This window comes from Salarias fasciatus, chromosome 8 (genome assembly GCF_902148845.1).
Source record: "Salarias fasciatus chromosome 8, fSalaFa1.1, whole genome shotgun sequence".
Classification (NCBI taxonomy): domain Eukaryota; kingdom Metazoa; phylum Chordata; class Actinopteri; order Blenniiformes; family Blenniidae; genus Salarias; species Salarias fasciatus.
This window is the reverse complement of record NC_043752.1, coordinates 3,342,159-3,364,645: the sequence shown is the minus strand read 5'-3', so window position 1 is coordinate 3,364,645 and position 22,487 is coordinate 3,342,159. Positions and strand designations below refer to the sequence as shown.

At 47.3% G+C, this 22,487-nt stretch overlaps 2 protein-coding genes across 4 annotated transcripts; both read right to left on the bottom strand.

Annotated features, from left to right (window-relative positions):
• Positions 1-16: 16 nt before the first annotated feature.
• tap2t (transporter associated with antigen processing, subunit type t, teleost specific) lies at positions 17-5,603 on the bottom strand. Of its 2 annotated transcripts, none has more exons than XM_030097589.1 (12): positions 5,244-5,603; positions 4,044-4,577; positions 3,468-3,582; positions 3,256-3,386; positions 2,966-3,171; positions 2,673-2,870; positions 2,473-2,601; positions 2,090-2,278; positions 1,837-2,010; positions 1,573-1,732; positions 1,363-1,499; positions 17-1,207 (listed from the first exon to the last, which is right to left on the bottom strand). In XM_030097589.1, exons 2-12 carry the CDS (start codon positions 4,549-4,551, stop codon positions 1,007-1,009), a joined length of 2,148 nt encoding a protein of 715 aa, XP_029953449.1. In that variant the 5' UTR covers positions 4,552-4,577; positions 5,244-5,603; the 3' UTR covers positions 17-1,006. The 2 variants fall into 2 exon arrangements, with proteins under 2 accessions (XP_029953449.1, XP_029953448.1); XM_030097588.1 differs by having other exon boundaries at positions 5,315-5,603.
• Positions 5,604-7,611: 2,008 nt separating this feature from the next.
• Positions 7,612-20,592, bottom strand: slc16a5a (solute carrier family 16 member 5a). 2 transcript variants are annotated; one of them, XM_030098536.1, is made up of 5 exons: positions 20,391-20,592; positions 17,640-18,067; positions 12,905-13,048; positions 10,306-11,151; positions 7,612-8,879 (listed from the first exon to the last, which is right to left on the bottom strand). In XM_030098536.1, the coding sequence occupies exons 2-5, from the start codon at positions 17,962-17,964 to the stop codon at positions 8,587-8,589; spliced, it is 1,608 nt and encodes a 535-aa protein (XP_029954396.1). In that variant the 5' UTR covers positions 17,965-18,067; positions 20,391-20,592; the 3' UTR covers positions 7,612-8,586. The 2 variants fall into 2 exon arrangements, with proteins under 2 accessions (XP_029954396.1, XP_029954397.1); XM_030098537.1 differs by lacking the exon at positions 20,391-20,592 and adding an exon at positions 18,158-18,689.
• Between the last annotated feature and the right edge of the window lie 1,895 nt (positions 20,593-22,487).

Genomic DNA, 22,487 nt, shown 5'->3' with positions numbered 1-22,487 from the left:
AACACAAGAAGCTGGAAACAGATGAGTGTTTAATTCTGCAACGTTTCAAACAGCAGACCCACATGAGTGTGTTTTATTAACATGCTTACCGGTGTGTTAAAGAGAAAAAAAAAACACTCACTACAGACATTAAAAGAAAAGTTTTCAAAGCCGAGTGGCTTTCAGAGCTGCATTAAAAACACAGTTGCAGAAGAACAGCTGAGTGAGGCTGACTCAGCACTTTGAGTTTCCTCAGAGAGCAGATAAGAGGCCTTCATCTGCAGGGGGGTTGGACTCGAACCTGCTTCCTCCTCTCTGGAGGGGGGGCCGATCCTTTACAGTAACACAAATCCTGCTCGGTGCTGCCTTACAGGACTTTTAGGATATACAATAATCAACTGTCTGCAGAACTTTTACAGTTCCACCATCTCCCCTAAGTGGTTTGATTCTTCACTCTGTATTAAAAAACATTATTAAAAACAAAAAAAAACATCTTGAGGTTATTACCGTTTATTTTTTTATCAATAGTTAAATGCAAAGCTGAGCGTGCCGGTCGACCGTGAATGAAGCTCATGCAGGAAAACCTCCAGAGTGGCTTCACGTTGACATTTAACAGGCCTGAAAAGGTGGACGTCCCCTCGGCGTGTTGAGAGTCGGGTCACACCAGGACTCTGATAACAGAAGAGGTCGGTCACGTTTTAAACAACTGTACTGTGGACGTGAAGAGCGACGGCATGCAGACAAAGAGCTGGATCACAGCCAGACGTCCCTCCAGGATTCACCACAAACTGCTCTTCAGTGTCCGAGAGAACAGAAGAACGCCCACCTTTACGTCAGGTGACTCTGCAGGTGTGTCCAGGATCAACGACCTGAGCAAACCCAGGTCCCTCATTCTTCTGTTAAAGAGTTTTAATTTCTGACACTTAAAACTAAATGATGAGCTTTAAAAAAAAAAACGTCCAGTCAGCATATAAACACTTATCTGTTAAATCCACAAAATAACAGCATCATGTTTCTCATGATGTCTTCAGAGGTTTCCCTCCTGAGCGAACAGTTCCTCCTTCTGGTGGTAGTAGCGCCCCCTCCTGGCCATCAGCTCCTGGTGCGTCCCCTCCTCCACCACGGCTCCGTTCTCCATGTAGATGATGTGATCGGCCTTCTCCACCGTCTGCAGCTGGTGGGACACCAGCAGGACCGTCCGGCCCCTGGACAGGGCCCCCTGCAGGACCTGGGCGGGGACACATCGGGGACAGGTGAAGCCGGTTATTATCTGGAAGTGTGTGTTTCTCAAAGCTTCTGTCACGTGGACCACGTGTGTGTGTGTTGACTGTGAAGTGTGAGAGGAGTGTGAAGGTGAAGGGACGGCGCCGCTCCCACACTCACGGCGCGCTGCGTGTCCACGTCCAGCTTGCTGGTGGCTTCGTCCAGTATGACGACCTGCGGGTCTCGAACCAGCGCCCTGAGCACGGCGATACACTTCTTCTGGCTCCCCGCCAGTTTGGCCCCGCCCTCGCCGACATCTGCGAGGTGGGAGGAGTCAGAGCCGGGAAGACTGGAGGCGCTCGCCTGGCCTCCGGGTGGACGAGCTCTTACCCGAGTCCAGCTCGTCCTCCACGTGGGACAGCAGCTGCACGGCGTTCGTCTTCCTCGCCGCGTCCCTCAGCTTCTCCTCTGTGCAGCCCTGCAGGCCGTACTCGATGTTGTACCTCCGAGAGCCGGTGAACAGCACGGGATTCTGGGAAACCAGAGTCACCTGCGGAGACGGAAAGAGAGCAACATGCTGACATCTGCCGCTTTGATCCTGTAAGAGAAAATCTGTTCAGCGGTTTCATTCTAACCACCGAGGCGTCTTCTCACCCTCTGATGGAAGTACTTGTGTTTGTAGTGGTGAAGCGGCTCCCCGTCCAGCAGGATCTGCCCCTCCTGAGGTTCGTACAGCCGCTTCAGGAGGCTGACGAACGAGGTCTTCCCGCTGCCGGAGGGCCCGACGAGGGCCGTAATCTTCCCGGCGGCCAGCTCCACCGAGACGGACTGCAGAGGACCAGACGACCATCCAGCCGCAGCTTCAACGCCATCGTGGACGCGGCGACTGCGACGGTTAAACGCTCACCTTCAGGGCCGGTTTATCCGGAGCCGAGGGGTAACTGAAGGTGACGTCTCGGAAAACGATGCCTCCCTGCAGCCGCTCGGGCGCCAGATCGCCCGCCGGCTGACACTGCGGCGTTCTGTCGAAGTAGCCGAAGACCTTGGAAATCACTCCGATGGTGGAAACCGTGTCGCCGAAGCTGTACAAAATCTCCTGTGACAGGAAGACGCGTCCGTCAGAAACAGGCAGCGTGTGTCTGACGACGCTCCAATCAAACTACAGAATGAATCAGACTGCGGTTTCATTCATAACTTTGGAAACTTTTGTTTTGTTTTGCATTGAATTGTGTTTTTTTTACATCTATTTTGTCAATGAATGAAACAGAAACGAGCTGCCGCTGCGCTCACCTTCATGCTGTTCAGCATGGGCTTCTGGTACATGAGGAACGAGACGAGGCTGCCGATGCTGAGGCGACCCGACAGGATGAGGTTGCGGGCCTGGACCAGCATGAGGGTCCGCAGACCCACAGCCATGAGCTGAGGGGGAGGAGAGCAGCAGTCAGAGCAGGTAGAGAAACCCCAGACGGCGAGGGAAATGAGGGCCCCACCCTGCGGATCAGGACGAAAACCACACTGTTGACTCCCGAACGCCTCTTGACGGCGCTGAGCTGCGCCACGGCCTCGCAGTACCGCCTCAGCTCCGCCTTCTCCGCCTTGAAGCTGCGCACCGTCTGGATCCCGCCGATGATCTGGGAGGCCTGGTCTTTGATCCGGGCCTGGCAGTGCTGCTGCTGGTCCTTCAGCTCCTGTCGGGACAGAGGCGGGACTGTCAGAGAGACGCTAACTGATGGCGAACTGAGCATCGACGCTCGAACCGCGGCGCCGCTGCAGGGACACTCACTCTGCTCAGGCTGCTGTATTTGTTCTGCACGATGGCGAGAAGCGGCATCTCGATGCAGGTGAGGAGGGTGAGCTCCCAGGATAGACCCAGCATCAGTTTGAGCATCAGCAAGGCCTTCACCGTGCTGCGGACCGCCGCGTTGGCGTTCAGCGCCACGGTGCGGCCCATCCTGTCCACGTCGGTGTCCAGCCGGGCGCACAGCCTCCCTGCAGGTTCAGACGGAGATTTAAGAGCTCTCATAAAGAGATAAATCTCTGCCTCTGTTATCTGGAGGCGTTTTGTCGTCTCACCGGGGCTGTTCTCCTCGAAGAACTGCACCTCCTGCTGCAGCAGGCTGTGAAACAGCAGGTGCTTCAGCCGCTTGTTCAGCCGGGCCAACGTGCACATGAACATCCCTCCTCTCACGCCGGAGAACAGCGCACTGTTTAACGACAAGACGAAAACCTGAACTTCGGTTTGAAACAAAACGGTTCGAGCCGCTGCTGCCGTTTGTGTTCATTACCTCCCGATGTAGATGAGCACCAGCTGTGTGAGGGTGTGGCCGTAGCTGGGGTCCAGCTCTCGCCCCTTCAGCATGTCGATGACTTTCCCCTGATACAGAGGAACATACGAGTCACCTGGTCGGGAAGAAGGAAGGCGTGAGACAACGGGACAACCTGAATCTTCTGCTTTCTCCTGCTGTGATCTGTCTTCGTACATAGCGATTTCAAAAGAAATCATACAAAAACAAAACTTTGTATTTTAGATGCTGAGCCTTTAAAACAGGAGTGTCTGAAAAAATGTGTCTTAAAAACTTATTGCCATTGAGCATTTCAGGATGGAGGGCTGTGTGTTGAGAGACCTGTAGGAGTGGCTCTGTGGCGCCCCCTGAAGGGGTCTCTACGTGGAACTACACTTCTGTTTGGTTCTTATTCTTTCAAATGAAAATTTGTTCAGGATGATTAAAAAATAAGACCTGTGTTGAAAGCAGCTATTTTTTTTTTTATTGAGCCAAACTTATTAACGTTTCTTGATTAAAATCCTTCAGATAATTGTGTAGGAATCCTAAAAGTGTAGAAAGACAGTTTTCCACACTCACAGATGACTCCTAGGATGAGGGAAGCGAAAGCTACGATCAGGTGAAAGGTGTCTGGTCTGAAGTATTTCAGCATCCTGAAGAGCAGCCGTCTGCTGTCCAGGTCGCCTTTCTGCCTGCGTGCCTTCCCACCGCTGCTCAGGCCCAATTCCCAAACCACGCAGGCCAGCGCGGCGGCCATCGGAGCCAGCAGCAGCGCCGTGAGGTCCGGGGACGGTCCGGAGTACGTCTCCGGTGGAGACGCCGTGAGGACACGCCCACTCTCCATCACAGGAGGCAGGAGACAGAGGAGAGCCGCCAGCCTGCCGAGCACCGCCGGGACGTTCCCGTCAGTCACCACAGAGGCGAAGGCACGCAGGCAGACCCACTTCACGGCCCCGAAGGCCCAGATGGTGCCCAGGCTCAGAGAGCTGGGGGAGCAGCGCAGCAGCAGCACTGCGGCCCACAGCGCCGCTCCCAGAACCGCATCCAGCACCAGGATGAAGAGGCCACATGTCGCATCCCGGTTCATCTTCCTGCGATCGGCTGAGTCTGACCCTGAAACGACAGAGATCACAGGAAACTCACCGGAGACTGATGCTTTCAGTCAAACTGCTCCGAGGACAAAACAAAACAAAAACATGCAAACATACAGGGATCTGAGGAGCTCGCTCTCTCTCTCTCAATGTAACTGACTGATTTATTTAGCTCACTTTAAGTACTTTTAGTTATTTTTCTTAATTATGCTAATTATTTATTTGACTTTTATTTGTTTTATTGACTCTTTTGTTTAGATGAAAGTTGCTGCATAAAGAAAAAAACCTATTGTAGAGAATGAAAAGCTCTGCCAGCTTGTAGTGTTGAAAGACGCTAAATGTTAATTTGCAATTCTTTACAATGTTAGTAACACCTGTAATTATCCTTCTCATGGATTTGTCTATGCGTTTTTCACATTAATATTTCCCTCTATTTTAACAACAAAGACATAAAGGATCTTTAAGGACTCTCTGCTATGTAGGCTTATCAACAGTATTTCATTTTAATAAAATCACATTAATTACACATTTATTTACAGAGAATTCAACAAAAAGTAATTATTGTTTTTCCCCGAATATAGTTAGTCGTAGGTGAGATATTTAAGTCTAAAATGTGACCTACAATCTGTCATAAAACCGAGGTTACCGAGGAAAATTCAACATGAGGCAGAACAAAACTGACACAGACCTGGAGGATAAATAACTAGTTATCTGGTTGATCAATCCTCTTCTGATGAAGGTGGTTAACTAGCTGTTTACCTGGTTTAGTTTGAACCCCTTGCCTGGTTGCTGCACACCGCCGCTCCTTCACGCCAGGGTCGATGTTTTTACTTTCAGTTTCACTTTCGGTGTTTCCGAGGCTTCCAGGCACCTTAAATTAGATAAACTCCCGCCGCATATCTCACTCCGTGAGAGTTTATCTTCTTTTCGGGTCGCATGGCTCCACAGAAGAGTGGCAGCTGTCAAAGTTCAGGGGACGAGACGGAAATAAAAAAGATGTGGTTCCACGAAAAGTCCGGAAGATGGCAGCCGTCTTCATTCAGGCGGGTCTTTGTTTCGGAAGTGACGGAAAGAGACTTCCGGTGGATGTCCTCTTTCAAAATAAAAGCTCTAACGAATGATGAATGGATAGCGGCAGATATTATGGGCAGATATCAGCAAGACAATCTGGGTGATTATCAGATCATGTTATGTTGGGAACAGATCTGTAAAGATTCCAACGATATTCCGATTTTTAAGGAAACGAATAGATTTCAAATAATATTCAATCTCCACCACAAAAGTTAAAAACTGAGCTTTTCTTTTTAAAATTTAACTTGATGAGATGAAAGATGAAATGAAATGAGATGATTAAGGTGAAATTGCATATATCCAGTTTGTGTATATTATCACTTTCTTTTCTTTTCCCCCTGGCATGTTTTTCAGTTTTTGCAGATGATAATTTTTTTTCTTTCATATGATGTAATCCTATTTGTGTATAGCTTGTTCGTTCAAATAAAGTTAAAAAAAAAAAGCAGTATAAATGCAATGATTCAATCATTCAAAAAAATCCACAAGAGAAAACTTTAATAGTCAAACATTTATTTCTGTGTTTGATCATAAAGTATAAATAAAGAGTTTATAATAAAGATATAATTTGGCCCAAAGCATTACAAGCCTTCATCAATCCAAACAGAGATCTGGTTGCTACTTCTCGTTCCTGCAGCACAGTTTATACCTGAACAGTGTTGGAAGTCCTCCGACTTCAGATTCCTGTGTCTCGATGCGTTTGTGTCACTGCGACTCCGCAGAAGGAGGGTGTGAAGGTGAGCAGCTGACTGAAAACCACGGGCTGGACGCTCCTGGAGGAAGAATTCCTGCTGTGCAGCGGCTGTGGGAAAAGGCACTGTTGTGTTGATATACCTCTCATCATAGCATCTCTTGAACTTTAACACAGCAATGGAAAAAGAAAAACCATTGACAAGGGACAAAAATTACAGAAAGTGTCAAAAAGGCCATGATTATTCAGCTGCTGGCAGCTAAAAACAAAAAGGGTTAAAGCTCGGATTCGAACCGGGTAAAACTCACTGTGTGGATGAGTGCTAACCACTGCACCATGCCGCATTACTAATTCCTCAGAAAGTGTTGAATGTGCTTTCATTTTTCACCTGAAGATAGACTCGGCTGTTATTAATGTTAAAAATCTGTAGAACTGATTGAACCTAATCAGATGAATAAAGCCGTTACAGTGGAAACACCGCGCCGTGTGTCAGCACCACTTTACTTCTAAAAGAAGACTTTCATAAATAACATTTTTAAAAGATTCTTTCCTATAAATATTTGGATAATCAGAAATACTTTAATCACAAAAACAGCTTTTATAGGAAATCTGTAAAATTTGTGGAAATGAGAGGTTTAATGTACAACCAGTTATCTTTTCTAAACTTCACCTTTTCCATGAAAGAAACTGGAAATCTTGATATTTCTGCTGAATAAACAATGAGAATTGTCATTTCTAACACGTGAAATGATTGAGATCATCGAGGTTTTTCTAACTGCAGAAAAGGCAAAAGTGTCATTTGAGATTGATGAAATCAGTTTTATCCTCACTGATGAGTTTTCTCGGTTCCATCGGTTCTCATCAGTTCCATAAAAACGGCAGCAGATCAACCGGAACCTTCTGCTGGTAGAAAAGAGGAAGATTCAGGAAGAACCGGTGGCTTCAGAGCAGCAGAGAGGCAGAAAATCCACAAAACAATTGACTGATTTCAACTCTGCTAAGAACAAACATTCAAAAAAAAAAAAAATGCATCTGAACTTTCAAACAGAGAACTGTTCATCTCAGCTGTAAGAAAACAAGATTTTCATGATAATATTGAATAAACATGAGAGATTTCCATGTTAAAACTACAGATTTTGACTTCAGTTATTCATGAAACAACAAAAGAGAAAATTAAAGTTTAACTTAATCCAAAAACTGTTTCCTATAAATTATTTAATTTATAGAATTATGCTTAATCAAGTTATGTAAATTTTAAAAAGATCCTTTACCTAAAAACCAAAGAAATATTCACCTCAAAATTTCATGAAAGCAAGTTTTTTTTGTTGTTTTTTTTTAAAGTTTAAGTTGAATTAGACTTTTTTGACAACAGATGTTTCTTTTTACTTTTTCAGGAAAAACTAAAGTGTCAAAATGATGTTTTTCAAGTGGGAAACAAGAAAGTTAATTTACAAAATGTCTTTTCAGCAAAAGCAATAAAGTTTAACCTTAGTTTTACATGGAAAACTAAAAGATTTGTGCCATTTATGTTACTTAAGAAGGTTTTACATAAAAGCAAAACAATATTAAGGTAAAAACAGGAACAACATAAATGATTTTTGGGTTAAAAATGAGACTTTTGAAGTTGTATTGTAACCGGAAGAACAGCAGATCCACAGTTGGTTGTGTAAATAAAAGATTTTTAAAAGTTTAGCAGCTTATAAATTCTAAATGAACGTCTAAAATGTAGTTTAATGGGAATTAAATGAGTGGCTGTGAGATTTGTTTTTCCTGTATATTTAGCAGTCTAATGTTTTAGCCGGTCTGAATCTGGAACTGAAGAGAATCGATGGAACCGGTTCAAACAGGTCGACGTCGGAGACGCTCCACCACCTCCTCTCATCAGAACAACGTTCACAATGAAAACACTGAGTTAGGAATAAAGCTTTAAACACCCAGAGGAAGGACGGAGTCCTCAAACCGAGGCTGGATCACAGAAGCCAGCCGTCGATCTGCGGATTTCCGTCCTTCTCCGCTGCTGTGCGTCAGGACTGATAACCGATCAGCTTGTTACTGGCTGTTTGAGGCGTGGGGAAATGTGCAGCGATCGATCGAGAAGCTGAAGCTGGGTGTGTGAACGTCGTCCCGACTCGCCGCCGGCCGGGGACACTGGGGTGATCAGGTGATTGGATCAGCAGCATTTGATAATCAACAGTACAATCACGTTGTGGCTCTAAGTGCACGTCGTCTCGTTTTGGTTGAAGAGTCTCTGTGACCTCTGACCTCCGCGGGTTCAGAGGCTGGTGATGTACTCGGCCCCGTTGGCCGCCGCCGCCGCCGCCGCCTTGTCTTTGTCTCTGTCGCTGTCCGTGGGGACGCTGCTGTAGCGGCAGGCGGCGGCGGTGGCGGCGGGCTCGGCAGCGGCGGCGGGCGGCGGGGGGGCGGCGCCCTGCCGGGACTTCACCGCCCTGTCCCTGCGGTCCAGCCAGCAGAAGGAGAAGAGGAGGAAGAGGGCGGACGAGGCCACCACGGCGCTGCAGGCGAAGAAGACGTGGAAGTACTGCGCCGTTCTGTCCACCAGGATCCCTGAAGGGACAGACAGGGCGATTCATCAGGTCCAAGATGGACGCCGCGCGCAGGAAGCAGCGTCCAGACGAAGGTTTAGCAGGTTCAACGAGAAAAGCTTTATTTAGAAAAGACTCGGCTGTGTTTTATATGTCCATTCTTTATATTTACGACTGTAAAAGATCAACAAACAGATCAGTTCTCAGTTTCCGAACATTACAGCGAGAGCTGTAACGAAGGAGGAATGAGCTGAATGACAGATGTTTGCATGTGGGAACAGAAGCCACCAGGCAGGAGGTCTGCTGCTGATCCGGTCCGATCCGGTCCGATCCGGACCCCCCCATGAGGCCCGGCTGTCATCTGAGCCCGGCCGCCCTCCCTCTGCCCTTTTCCCCACTGGGCCGCCGCCGCCCCTCCCCGTTTCCTCAGTGCTCCGCGCAGCGAGGCGGGCTGCAGCGTCTCTCACTAAACCACCGACACACCGGGCCTGTTCAGAGCTGAAATCACGTCACGAGACAGAAACTCGACTCCAGACGTCCACGGCGAGCCGAGCCGCACCGCTCCGTCATGTTTACAGTCGTCTCCGGATTATTTTTAGCGCCTCTTTATTTTCTCCGCGCACGCCGACCTCACGGTCAGGATGTCGACGAGCAGCTCTTTAAAACTCAGACCGAACTCTAAAAACTCGGTTTTATTTAGACGAAAGCAAAGAGACTCTTATTTGGAAATCAAGCAGTGAAGTTTGAGGTGAACATTAACATTCACCCTCTTATCTAAGCTCCCATCTCAGAACATTTCATCCTGCCTGCTGGCAGGAGGAGCTCCAGGAGGCTCCAGCTCGGTGTGTTCAGAGAATGAGTGAAACACCAGGAGCCGGCGTCTTTAAAGGTCAAGGTGTCGGAGGTCAGCGTGACTCTCAGGTCGTCTCCAAGCTGCTGCTACTGAGAGAAGAAGCGTCGAGTCTCCTTCCTGAGCGGGAAACACAGGAAGTGAACTAACAGCTGGGCTGATTTTCAGAAGCGCAGAGGGAGAATGAACTTCCTGACTCAGAGTTCACACTCATCTGACCACTTTCCACATAATCAGAGCTTTAAATAATGCCGTGCGGTATTTTTAGGGGCAGCTCGTCACGGCCCGGACGCATCGGAGCTGCTCGGGAGTCGGATGTCTGAAAACGCCGTCACGGCGGTGTTCTCATCGATCGCTGTGTTTCTGCACTTCCTGTTTCAGTTCTCTCTCTTCACACCATCTCACCACGACAACCTGAAGCTCAGGATCACTCCTCTGCTGGACTCCTGACTCCGGGAAGAATCAGACAGTGGAAGAACAGCGATTCTCAAACAACATTAGTGTGTCTTTCAGTTTTTTACAGCTCATTTTGATTGTGTTGACTTCTATTTTGAAAAACTCATTACATCAAGCCTTGAGCTGCGGTCGGGGGCCTCACCTGCCAGCGGGGGGCCGATGAGCAGCGTGACGCTCTCCATGATGGCGAGCAGGCCGAGCGCCGACGGGAAGCGGCTCATCTCCACAATGTCCATGAGCACGGTGAACATGAGCGAGCCCACCACGCTCATGGACAGGCCGTAGATGCAGACGTAGGCCAGCAGCACGCCGAAGCCGGGCCCCACCGCGCAGATGCTGTTGCTGAGCCCGTTGACCAGCAGGGCGGCGGCGAACACGTAGATGTGGCGCCCCTTGAACCAGGCCATGTTGAAGAGGATGCCGAAGCCGGGCCGCACCGCGATGTTGACGATGCCCAGGATGGAGAGCAGCAGCGCCGCCCGGCCCTGCTCCATGCCGTGGGCGGTGGCGTAGGGGACCAGGTAGATCAGCGGCACCACGAAGCCCAGCATCATCCAGGTGATGCCCACGGCGTAGACGCAGTAGCGGCGGTTGTGGCAGAACTGGTCGAAGGCCATGTGCTTGCTGAGGGCGGCCAGCAGCCACCTCCACGCCGCCCCCGCCCGCGACGCGTCCCTCCTCCGCCGGGGCTCGTCGGGCGGAGGCGGGGGCCCGTGGTTCATCAGCGGCGGGCCACGGCGGCGCCGCCCGGGGCCCACGGGCCTCATGACGGCGCCGCACACGCAGCAGTTGAGCAGGACGGCGCCCAGGATGAGGAAGCTGCCCCTCCAGCCGAACTCGGAGTGGAGGTAGTTTCCCAGGAAGGGCAGGATGCAGAGTCCCAGCGCCGTGCCGGTGGACGACATGGCGTTGGCGAAGGCACGGCGCCGCACAAAGTAGTGGCCCAGGATGGTGACGGCCGGCTGGAAGCTGAAGCAGAAACCCAGTCCTGGGGGGCGGGGGGAGAAGGAGGGGGTCATTTCACCACTGCTTCACATCTTTAACGCAGTGTTTTCATTCGGCCTCACGGGCAAATAAATCTGCAATTCAGGTTGTGTTTTCTTATAATTGACCCCGGGGGGAGGATATAAAAAGCAAACAGAACAGGGCCGAGGACAGAACCCTGAGGCTCCCCACGGGCCAGGGAAGCACGTGAGGAGCAGAGGTCACCGTCTGATATCATGTTACTGATACTCTGCCTGACTGATGTTAAAAGAGACAAACTCTACACAGGTCACGGTGGAGGCATCAGGCAGGACAGGGGGGCGTGGCCCCCTAACAGAGGGGACGGTTTTAAATAACGCTCTGGGATAATGAGAGCTGTTGGCTATAACGGAGGACTGAACCCGTCTGTCCTGTTTCCACCACCGTTCAGCCTGGCTGCATTGCTGGTTAATCGTTATCAAGAATATATTCATTTTAATAATAACAGCATTCATTCTCCTCGCCGCCGGTCCTTCCACCCTGGACAGGGCCGACACACTGGCCCAGTTTACATGGGTGGTTTTTTTTTCTTTTTTAATCCGATTAAAAACAATCGTATTTACGGCATACAAAGTGATCCACGATGAATCCTTGTTTTCAAGGACCCTGGGTGAAGCGGATTATATGGCGTCCTGTGACATGCGCACAAAGTCTCTCACGGAACTTTCAGGTTTTACGCCTTGCAGCCAGCAGTCCTCAGCACCGAGCAGAGTGTTTTTATCTGCTGGATATCTGCTCAAATAATGTCCCAACATCTCCATGAGACGCTGCTCAGAGAGTGAGCGCTCCCCCGGTTTTCTCAACCACCGTCGAGTTCTTCTGCTTGTTTTTGACTTTCCTGCTTTCCGTTTACTGGGCAGGTCATCACATCCCTGCGTACGACTGAACGAAGAATCCGAGTGAAGCGGATCCACTCAGGTGTTCATATGACACATTCACAATCCGCTTCACCTCCAGTCTGGTTATACGGAGGATTAACGTGGCCACTGAGACAGACACTCACATTCACACACAGGGGAATTTAGTTGATCCATCCGTTCATCCATCCATCCATTCACCCATCATCCATCCAACTATTCATCCACCCATTCATTCATTCATTCATCCATCCATCCATCCATCCAGCATACATCCATCCAGCCATTCATTCATCCATCCACCCATCCATTAATTCATCCATCCCTTCAACCAACTAACGATCCATTCATTCATCCATCCATCTATCCATCCATTCATTCATCCATCCACCCACCCAATCATCCATCCATCCATCCATCCATCCATTTATTCATCCATCCACCCACCCAACCATCCATCCAGCCATTCATTCATCCATCCACCCATCCATTAATCCATCCATCCATTCAACCAACTAAAGATCCATTCATTCATCCATCACTCTATCCATTCATTCATTCATCCATCCATCCATCCATCCATTCATTCATCCATTCAACCACCCAACCATCCATCCACCCACCCAATCATCCATCCATCCATCCATTCATTCATCCATCCACCCACCCAACCATCCATCCATCCATCCACCCACAAAACCATCCATCCGTCCATTCATCCATTCATCCATCCATAGTGGTGTGGTGGCGGGTTGCTGTTGATTTAGTGTCTCCAGCAGGTGTTTGTGTTCTCATCATGATGGCGGTCGTCTTCATGGTGGCCACCATCATGAATCCTAAGCGTGCAGAGAGCGCGCTGACCTGTGATGACCCCAGCGGTGATGTACAGCTCGGTGATGGAGTTGGTGAAGGAGCTGGCGGCCATTCCCAGGCCGCTGAGGACGCCGCCCAGCATGACGGTGGCTCTGCAGCCGAGCCGCTCCACCAGCACGCTGCAGAAAGGCCCTGCGGGTCACATATAATGCTCTTAGTTTAATGCCTGCTGGAGCAGAAGTGAGCAGAAAAGGCTTTCTTAATCCTGTTTCACATAACTGGAGTGAGGCTGTAATCTGCGCATTCTGAACGGCCGGAGAGCGTGACCCAAAACATGTCTGGAGGGATTAGGTCCTTTAAAGTGCTGTTTCATGTGGAAATCCTTTTCCCAGCCTCTAACACATGACTTTGCTTCATGCGCTGCTCATGAGCACTCGGGTTCCTGAGCAGGAAGTGTTCACTGTTCCCTCACTGGTTTCCAGTGGAAATGCTGACAGGAAGCGATCATTTGTCCAGGCCGGGGAACAATTAGGAACACACAAAAAAATTGTTGGGTTGTTTTTGCAACCCAACAGCTGGGTTAGTTTAATTGGGTTGTTTTCGTTAAATTGGGTAATGTAATAACCCAGAATGCTGGGTTATTGTAGTTGGCAGTTGAGTTATTTTTTGTTGGGTTGTAATTTCCATTATAATGTGTTGGGTTATTTCGAGCTACCCAACATGTTGGGTTGACACTCGTGCATGCGCAACCAATACTGATACTTACTCCTGCTATAGCAAAAGAGAAAAAGACTGTTACAGTAGAGACGCTGCTGGCAGATTCTTCTAGGGAATACAGAGAGCTTTATTTAGATTTTTACAAGAATTTGAGTTGTATTGTCGCATTTAGGTGTGCAGCATGCACAAAGGTGTATGTGCATGAAAACCTTATTTAATGCAGATAGAGCTTCATCTGACCAGTCTTAAATAACACTGCAGCCCAGTTGGTGGCAGTAATGCCTCAAGATGGAGGAAGAAGAAGAAGAAGAAGAAGAAGAAGAAGAAGAAGAAGAAGAAGAAGAAGAAGAAGAAGAAGAAGAAGAAGAAGAAGAAGAAGAAAAAGAAGAAGATCATCTGAGCAGCTGTGTGGGAGTAGTTTTGGTTCTCGCCGTTGATGATAAACAAAGACCAGCCCGGAAAAGCGACAGCCTTAATGTAAGTTAATGACGCACCAATGAGCAATGTTACTTTCTGTAACTATTTTTTGGAAAGTCAGCTCATGTAGCAAGCTAGCATGTTAGCTGGGTCGCTACGTAGCAGTTTTGATGTAACTCGAGTATTTTTTTAAAGGTAAGGTTAGGAAGAAAACGCAAGGTTTTCAAGGTTTTCGGGACGGACACAATGGAAGTGGATGGTATTTTTGTTCCGCCTCGTCAAACTCGTCGTGGGGCGACAGTAGCTCAGATGGTAGAGCGGGTCGTCTTATAACCTGGAAGGTTGGCGGTTTGATCCCCGCTCCTGCAGGCGTAAAACTGTCGTTGTGTCCTTGGGCAAGACACTTCACCCACGTTGCCTAGTATGACAGTTGTGAGAGTGAATGGTTGGTGGTGGTCGGAGGGGCCAATGGCGCAGATTGGCAGCCTCGCTTCCGTCAGTCTGCCCCAGGGCAGCTGTGGCTACAGCAGTAGCTTACCACCACCCGGTATGGTGTGAATGAATAATGCAATGCTATGTAAAGCGTCTTTGAGTGTCCTGAAAAGCGCTATATAAAACCAATGCATTATTATTATTATTAAACTCATCAAATACAAAATCCAACAACCCCAAAACACTTTGGTGGACACGTTATAATCCGCACATTCACTACGCTGTGGAACACCAACAAATAATATTGTAGCGTTACGACACTGAAGCAAATACTGGGAACTACTTTTTCTTTTGAAATCACTACGCCCAGACACCATATTTAGTAAGTAGTTCCGTCTTAGCAATCTTCACATAAACAACTCAATCTGGTAATTTTGCATTAATATTTCACAGCGTAGTGAATGTGCGGATTATAACGTGTCCACCAAAGTGTTTTGGGGTTGTTGGATTTTGTATTTGATGAGTTTGACGAGGGGAACCAAAAATACCATTCACTTCCATTGTGTCCGTCACGAAAACCTTCCCCGACTCACCTCTGAATAAACAACAGCTCGCCCTCACAAAAAAGTCAGTATGCTGTTCGAAATAACTAAGAAATTGCGCTAAATGGGCCAATTTGACAAAATGTTGAAGTATCCCTTTAATGTTTTTGTTCTGAAAAGATTAAGTTATTGTTTCCCTTTGTAAAATACAATTACAAAAGTGTGTTTATTCAAATATTTTTGTATTCTGTATATTTTAAATGCTGGTTATTTTTCTTTAAAAATGTTTTAAAATAGTTTATATGCTTAATTTCTAAAAAAAAAATCTGTAAATCACGGTTCAGTATTTATGATACTGTAGCGGCCGTGGGGGCCGCTGCCCCAAGTGACTGTGCCGGTAGCTGCAAGGCACTATGGGTAGCGATTGTTTGGCCCGTTTCGGGCCGAGTTTCATGTTTAATTGTGTTTATTTGTGTTTCCCGTGATTATGGTTGTGTTTAGTAATTGTGTTTTTTGTGTGCTGTTGCCATTTTTCCGTTTCTTTGAGTTAAGTTTCATTTTTGTCCTAAACATTAAATAATGACCATAACAACATTACATAATTAATAATTAGAAATTAGCAACCCAACTGATTGAGTAAAAATAACCCAACAGTGCAGTCAAATTGAGCCTGTGGTTGGGTTATTTGAACAACCCAACTGGGTTGTTCAAATAACCCAACTGTTGGTTTAAGGACACCAACCCAACTTGTCAGGTCAAAATAACCCAGCATGTGTTCTGTCCAATATTTAACCAGTGTTGGATTAAAAAATAACCCATATTGGGTTGTGTTTAACCCAACATTTTTAAGTGTGTATGTATGATTATGGTCTTAATGAGGTCTAAATCTACTTTATTGGTCAAAACCATGAGGAAAGTAAAGTTGCCTCATAGTTTGAGGTATCTAATGTGGTTCAGTGGGAACAGTTGGATTAACACCAGGGAGCCACGAGTGTAACTGGAGTAAAGAAAATGAGCATCCGTACCAAATGTCCCCGGGAAGGAAGGTGAGTAGAAACGACAGATGCACTTTAATGGCTGAACCGGTTGTTTTGTAACCACAGATGCAGTCTGATAAACCGAAAGACAGTTTACTGCTGAGACGATCCGTCAAGCTGAAACTCAAACCTCTTAATTCCTGAGAATAAATCTGAAAAACCGGACAACACGCATAGAAAAATTCAGCACAGTTCAGTCTTTACAAAAGCAAAATGAAGATAAACTTTCCTAATGTTTGATTTGCACCGGTCTGACAAGAGACAGCTCCAAACACCGTTACCTGCTCCAGAAAACCAGCCGGTGTGAGATAAAACACCGGACTGACCACATTCCTTCCAGCCTCAGTGTCCAACAGTCAAGGCTTCATGTGGGATTACAGTCAGTTTCGGTAACTTCTCCAGAAAACCTTTGATTTCACCTCAACAACACTGAATGGAGATTATTTACTAAGATTCAGCGTGAAGCCAACTCAGCGCTATGACACGTTAATTCATGTTCAGTTCCAGAGTCTTGTTTCTCAGATCTTAGTGGAAAACCAAAGGAAAGTGATCAGAAACAACAATGTGGACACAGTGGTGCTGGTGTTTGCCGGAGAGCAAATTTAAACATTGAGCAGAGTTCAATATAAAGAGACTATTGTGAGTCTCATGGTCCAAACAGGCCGTTCCAAATGTGTGAACACAGTCAGTTAGTCTATGAAAACTCTCTTCAAGGCCGTGTTGACACAGTCAGAGAAGATAAACTGAAATCATTCAATCATTCTGGTTTATTCCTTTATTTCCACTCCAACTTTTCACAGATAAAATGCCTTTAAAGTGCCTGAATCTAACAATCTGGGCTGTGGGAAATAATCCAGCTGCATTTCATTAACCCTTTAGTGACTGCACTCACTGAGTTATTTTGTTCTCTCGACCCAGAATTTGTCCGTCAAGACTCATTTATGTGCCAAAAACCACCATCAAACTCAGCCAAGATGAAGATCATTCAGTCATCCAGCATATCACCCACAATCTGATCACAAATAGGAGAAAAAAATAAGACCAACATGCATTTCCCTGAAACATTTGTTCCAGACTCAAAATAAGTCAATAAACATGCACTGATGGAAATAAAGTCCAGACTGATAGATGCACAAACACATGACTTGTGTATCTGATGTTGCTGTTACTGTTCACACAGCTGCAGGTCGAAGTGAGAAACCAAAGAGACTGAAGAGGAAAAACGAATGACCTTCTACCAGGATTGAAAGGTGGAGTTTAAGGTCTCCCAATGTTAAACTAACCAAAACAGACAAACTATCTCAATCCTTTTCTGTTTTTCAAAATCAGTGAGAATTAAGACAACTCTCCCCTAAAAAAAACTCTCGGTTCGAACCGATTTTTTAAAACTTTTTAACCAAAATAAGAATCTGTGCATTAGTAAAATGTTTAAAAAAGAAACTTCTAATCAAATTGTCACGAACATCGTTCAAAAAAATCGTCATCGGTTCAGACGCTACAGTCTTGTAATACCGCTTTGTACCACAAGATGGTGCGGCGAGCCCGTCTGAATAACTTCAGATTCTGATTAGAGACACCTGCTGTGGCTCGGTGCTGCCACCCGGTGCACAGAGCCGGCGTTACTTGAGTCCTGCTTACCGCCGGCGTGGAGCACTGAGGTCATGATGGACGGAACCCACGAGGTCTCGCTGTTGGAGGCGTGGAACTCGTTCTGTAAGTCGGTGTAGAAGATCCCCACGCAGGACGGAAACGCCAGCGTCAGCGCCAGGACCAGGATGGTGGCGACCAGCACCACCCAGCCCCAGCCGCCGTCGGGGGCGGCGTCCGCCGGCGGCCCGCCCCCTCGCCTCTCCTCGTCCTCCTCGCAGTCCCCGTCGTCGGCCGCCCGGCCCGCCTCCGCCTCCGTCCCGTTGGCCCACTGGCGGCGGTCGCTCGTCCCCCCGGCGCCATTGCTCCGAGTCATTATCTGCTGCGAGGTTCCGACTGGACTGCTGCGGTAGCGCTGCGGCGGGGCGGACCACGTCTGCCCGCCATGTCCGTGGAACCGCTGCTTCCTTCAAGGAGACCTTTAAACACAAAGAACAAGCAGCTGCTGGTCCTGTTCGTCTGACGTGTAGAAAGTGGATTGAGAGCAGAGCAACGCGGCGCAGACGCACCGTTAAAGCCAAGCTGATGAAACCAGCCGATAAACTGATACGAGATACCGCTGCTATAATGGTCGCTTGAGCCCAGAAGGCCTCGCCGCTATGAGAGCATCCCTTCAGGCTCAGAGCAGCTGTGAGCTGGAATCACATCCACCCTGTCACACAATACTCCGTCCTGAAACTCATCTCCAGCATAATGTGAGCCAGGAGGTCAGCAACACGTCCCCTGGCCTGTAAACAGGACACAGTACACACACTCTTCATCCTGAAAACCACAGAGTGGAAAGGGATTGAATCAGAGTCCAGAAGTGGAGCGAAGGAGCACCGTCTCCTCCACGGAGGCGGATGTTGATCTGCTCCTGAAATATTTGGAAAACATGTTGGCAGAGTCACAAATCACAGAACGTTTCTTAATCTCCTGTGCAGAAGGAAAGCCTGGAGGGGATCCGGCGTGCAGCACACGTTTCCTGAGTGACGCCTTATCAGCCTAAACGAAGGAGGAGAGAGTCTCCCAGTCCGGGGTCTCGCGGCGCCGCTCGGCTCAGGATCCAGCAGGCATGAGACTAACATGAGACTGTAAAAACCCTGGAATGAATGGGCCTCTGTGCTAAAATTCCAGCAGGATCTGCCCCCCACCACCACCACCACCTCCACCCTTAACGCCCGCAGACACCTAACACCGGTCCCACGTGCACCGACCGCCAAGCACATCAACAGCACCAGAATCCTAAAAACAACCCCGGAGGGCTTCCAGCTCCACCTGGATGAAACCGGTTTAATCTCCACCACCCAGCTCCGAAGAGCCGGGCGGCGCTCAGAAGGTTAACCCGGCCGGACCGGACCAGACGCTTCAACTGGCTCCAGTAAGCTTCACCTTCAGTTAACACTGCTGGTTAACCTCTGGCTGTTACGGGAAGAGCTGCCACACAGGAGTCATAACAACTAGTCTGGATAACAACTAATTTGGGCTAGTTATAGCAATCCCTGTCTGAATTAGTTATAATAGCTACTTTGGGTTAGTTAGAACAACTAGTCTGGGTTACTTACAACACTCTTTGTTTGGGTTAGTTATAACAACTAGTCTAGATTAGGTATAACAGCTGATCTGGGTTACTTGTGTCAGTTAGTTATAATGGTGGTTTTCTCCATTATGGAGATGGTTTAGCTGAAACTGAAGTTGAGGTGAGTTATAACAAAAACTTAATTGGCTATATGTAACTACTTAATTCTGGTTAGTTGTAAAGTCTGAACAGTTTGAACAACTACAGACTGGTAAGTTATAACAACTACAGTTTAACTTAATGATAACTAGTGGAATCTGGCTGGTTATAATGAAAGACTGTTAGTTATTACAGATGTCCAACATTCTAGCTGTTAGACGTAACGACCAAGTTGGCTGTAACAACTAGGGTCTGGACAGGTTTTAAGAACTACACCATAGGTGAGTTATAATAACTAGACTAACTACAGTCCAGGCTACTTGTAGCAATTAGACATGACTGTAGTTGTAACAACTAGAAACTAGCTCCTCTCAACAACAAGACTGGCTGGTTATAACAGTTAAAGCCTGAGTTAGCTGTAACCACTAGTTAAGGTTAATGTTAGGTAGCTCACATTATCCTTCACATTTCTACTACAGGCCAGATCAATGTATCAGCTGTTAACTGGTTGAGACAAAAAACACAAACACTCAGGACTAGTCTGGGTTGCTGATACTGATCAGTGAAAATCTTTAGTGTGTGGGCCAGATGTGGCCACCTATTCGGGCACATCTGGCAGACATAAAAAAGGATCTGAATCTGAAACTTACTGACAGGTCTGGAGGAAACCTGACTCGAACCAGGTGACCGCTGTGGGGTAACAGAGTTAACCGCTGCTCCACCGTGTTCACTGTCTGTCATGATGAATGAAGCTTCTCCGCCCACTGGGAGGTGTCTGCTTGTCCAGAGCAGCAGACACTCTAAGTTCTGAATATTTCATTAATACAAATGCCTTTTTTTCCCGCGTCACCCACGTGGCAGCGACGTCACGACGTCGCTTCTTATTGATCAGTGAGAATAAACGATGGACTATCAGAGAGAAAGATTAAAATCCTTATCAGGGAGCGTCAACCATTTTACGTGCGCGCACGCACGCACACGCACACACACACACACACACACACACACACACACACACACACACACACACACACACACACACACACACACACAGTCTGTTTTTGAAATAAACGAGACGGACTCGCCTTCCCCGAAGCTTTTCGCGGTGCTCCCAGCCCCGAACACGCGGGCGCGGTCCCCCCTCGATGTGTGCGGGATCCGGCAGCCGTGCGGAGACTGATGGTCCGCGCGCGGTGGGCGGGGAATGAAGGGAGGGATGCGGGCTGCGCAGGCCCCGATGCCGGGTACACAGAGTCCGGAGAACCGGGAGGAACTGACTCTGCTTATCGAGAGGGAGGGGAGAGAGAGAGGGAGAGAGAGAGAGAGAGAGAGAGAGAGAGAGAGAGAGAGAGAGAGAGAGAGAGAGAGAGAGAGAGAGAGGGGAAGGAAGAGAGAGAGAGAGAGAGAGAGAGAGAGAGAGAGGAAGAGGAAGAGACAGAGAGAGAGAGAGAGAGAGAGACAGAGAGAGCTGTAACTACTACACTGCTTCTAAGACATGTCTTTGTGATTCATGTTCCGGGGCTGCAGGGTTTTTATTATTCCCATAATAAAAATGCGCTCATTAATGATTTAAAGATTAAGTGTGTCATATTTATGTAATGTCGCTGTTGTGCGTTAGGTGGCAGTAGTGAGTTACGGCAGTTGGCTCAACTGCTGGTCTGCGGGCCACATTCTGCCCATGCACACAGTCTTTTGAAATAATTCACAAGTTTTCAATACCATTTGAATCACTGGATTAAAATCTCTATTTCAAGGGGGAAACTATCAAATGCATAAATGTTTACTATGTCATTCAAACAGGAAGTGGTCATTTCTGTATTTTCTTCCAAAGTAATGGTTGTAAACTGATGCAAATCATACAAAACTCTTTATGGGGCTCCTGTCTAATTGGTTGTTTCATTTAAATGATGAAATACTTTTATATTTTAATACTCTCAGTGTTTTATGAGCAATGATAATGCTGATGTATCAGCTCAGGTCTCCTCTTTCAGTGATACCCTGATCCTCTCCGAATACTTTAGAGATCGACTGGGAGAGGAAAACTGCAGTAAGGGTATTTTTTTGGAGTTTGAACTCGGTGAAGCTGGATTGGACCCTCTGCCGGGCTTTCTTGTGGGACAGTTTCCTGTTTCTGCGAGATAACGCCATGAGGCCGCTGTTCAAAACGCTGTTAAATAGATAAAAACCGAAATCAACGATTGCAAGGGGTCCTTCAGGCAGTTTGAAGATGGGACCCAGTAAAAATAGTTGAATTTCACAGTGAGATCCATCAGCAGCAGAATCAACAGTCAGAGAGCCGAGTCTTAAAACACAAACACATTTTATGATTAAAAACCAGACTGGGTTTTGTTAAAATTGTCACATGTAAAGAAACAACATCGGTAGACAAAAGTCAAAAAATACAAAATAAATAAAAGTGAAACAATCAGACAAAACATTGTTTTTTTTTGTTGTTTTTTTGTGGGCTTCCAAATGATTCTCCACGGTCTCCATTGACGATATTCACATTTGACATCAATACTGTTGATAAATGAACACAAAGTAAGATAATAAGTGACAGTTTCAATACGTCTAAATGAGTGTACAAGTGTGCATGTCCACAAACGCATGCAGGTGTTTACAGATTAACTGGCAAAATGATCCATGTATTGAAAAATAACCATCTGTCCTTAGCGTGTTGACCGACGGGCGATAGCCGCCCGGGCCGGGGGTGGAAGGGGTCTGCGATCGGGCTGTTGGTTCCTGATGAAAGCTTGCTAATCGTCATCTACGCCTAAAGCTAAACCGACGGAAATACACAAAGAAACAAAGGAAAGCGTGAGTAGAGAGTATGTTTGTTCCACGCAAGAAAATCTACACCTACAAACCACAGAGCCATGCCGTCCCTCTGCCCCCCCACCATGCAGCACATACACTTTGCACTAACACAGAGGTCAGACACAATCCAGAACACAACATCAGAATCTCTAGAACAACGCATGCTCTCGTATTTTCACGTGCCCAAACAACAGATATAGATATATGTATATATTTTTGCAGTTTTTGTTAAAATTGCACATTATTGGTATTGGACTAGCTAGTGCAGGGAAATGTAGGAACTAAAATGTGAAATAGATATTTTCAAGAAATGTGGGTTCTAGTCAAATGTTGAGATAGTTACATTCAGTTCAGCTTTTTCAGAG

Coding starts and splice junctions, on each gene's coding strand:
- tap2t (XM_030097589.1), bottom strand. CDS start 4,551: ATGAACCGGGATGCGACATGTGGCCTCTTCATCCTGGTGCTGGATGCG. Junction 3,172..3,255: donor CTTCGAGGAGAACAGCCCCG/GTGAGACGACAA, acceptor CTGAACCTGCAG/GGAGGCTGTGCGCCCGGCTG. Junction 1,208..1,362: donor ACGTGGACACGCAGCGCGCC/GTGAGTGTGGGA, acceptor GTCCCCGCCCAG/GTCCTGCAGGGGGCCCTGTC.
- slc16a5a (XM_030098536.1), bottom strand. CDS start 17,964: ATGACTCGGAGCAATGGCGCCGGGGGGACGAGCGACCGCCGCCAGTGG. Junction 13,049..17,639: donor CTCAGTGCTCCACGCCGGCG/GTAAGCAGGACT, acceptor TGTGACCCGCAG/GGCCTTTCTGCAGCGTGCTG. Junction 8,880..10,305: donor CATCGGCCCCCCGCTGGCAG/GTGAGGCCCCCG, acceptor CTGTCCCTTCAG/GGATCCTGGTGGACAGAACG.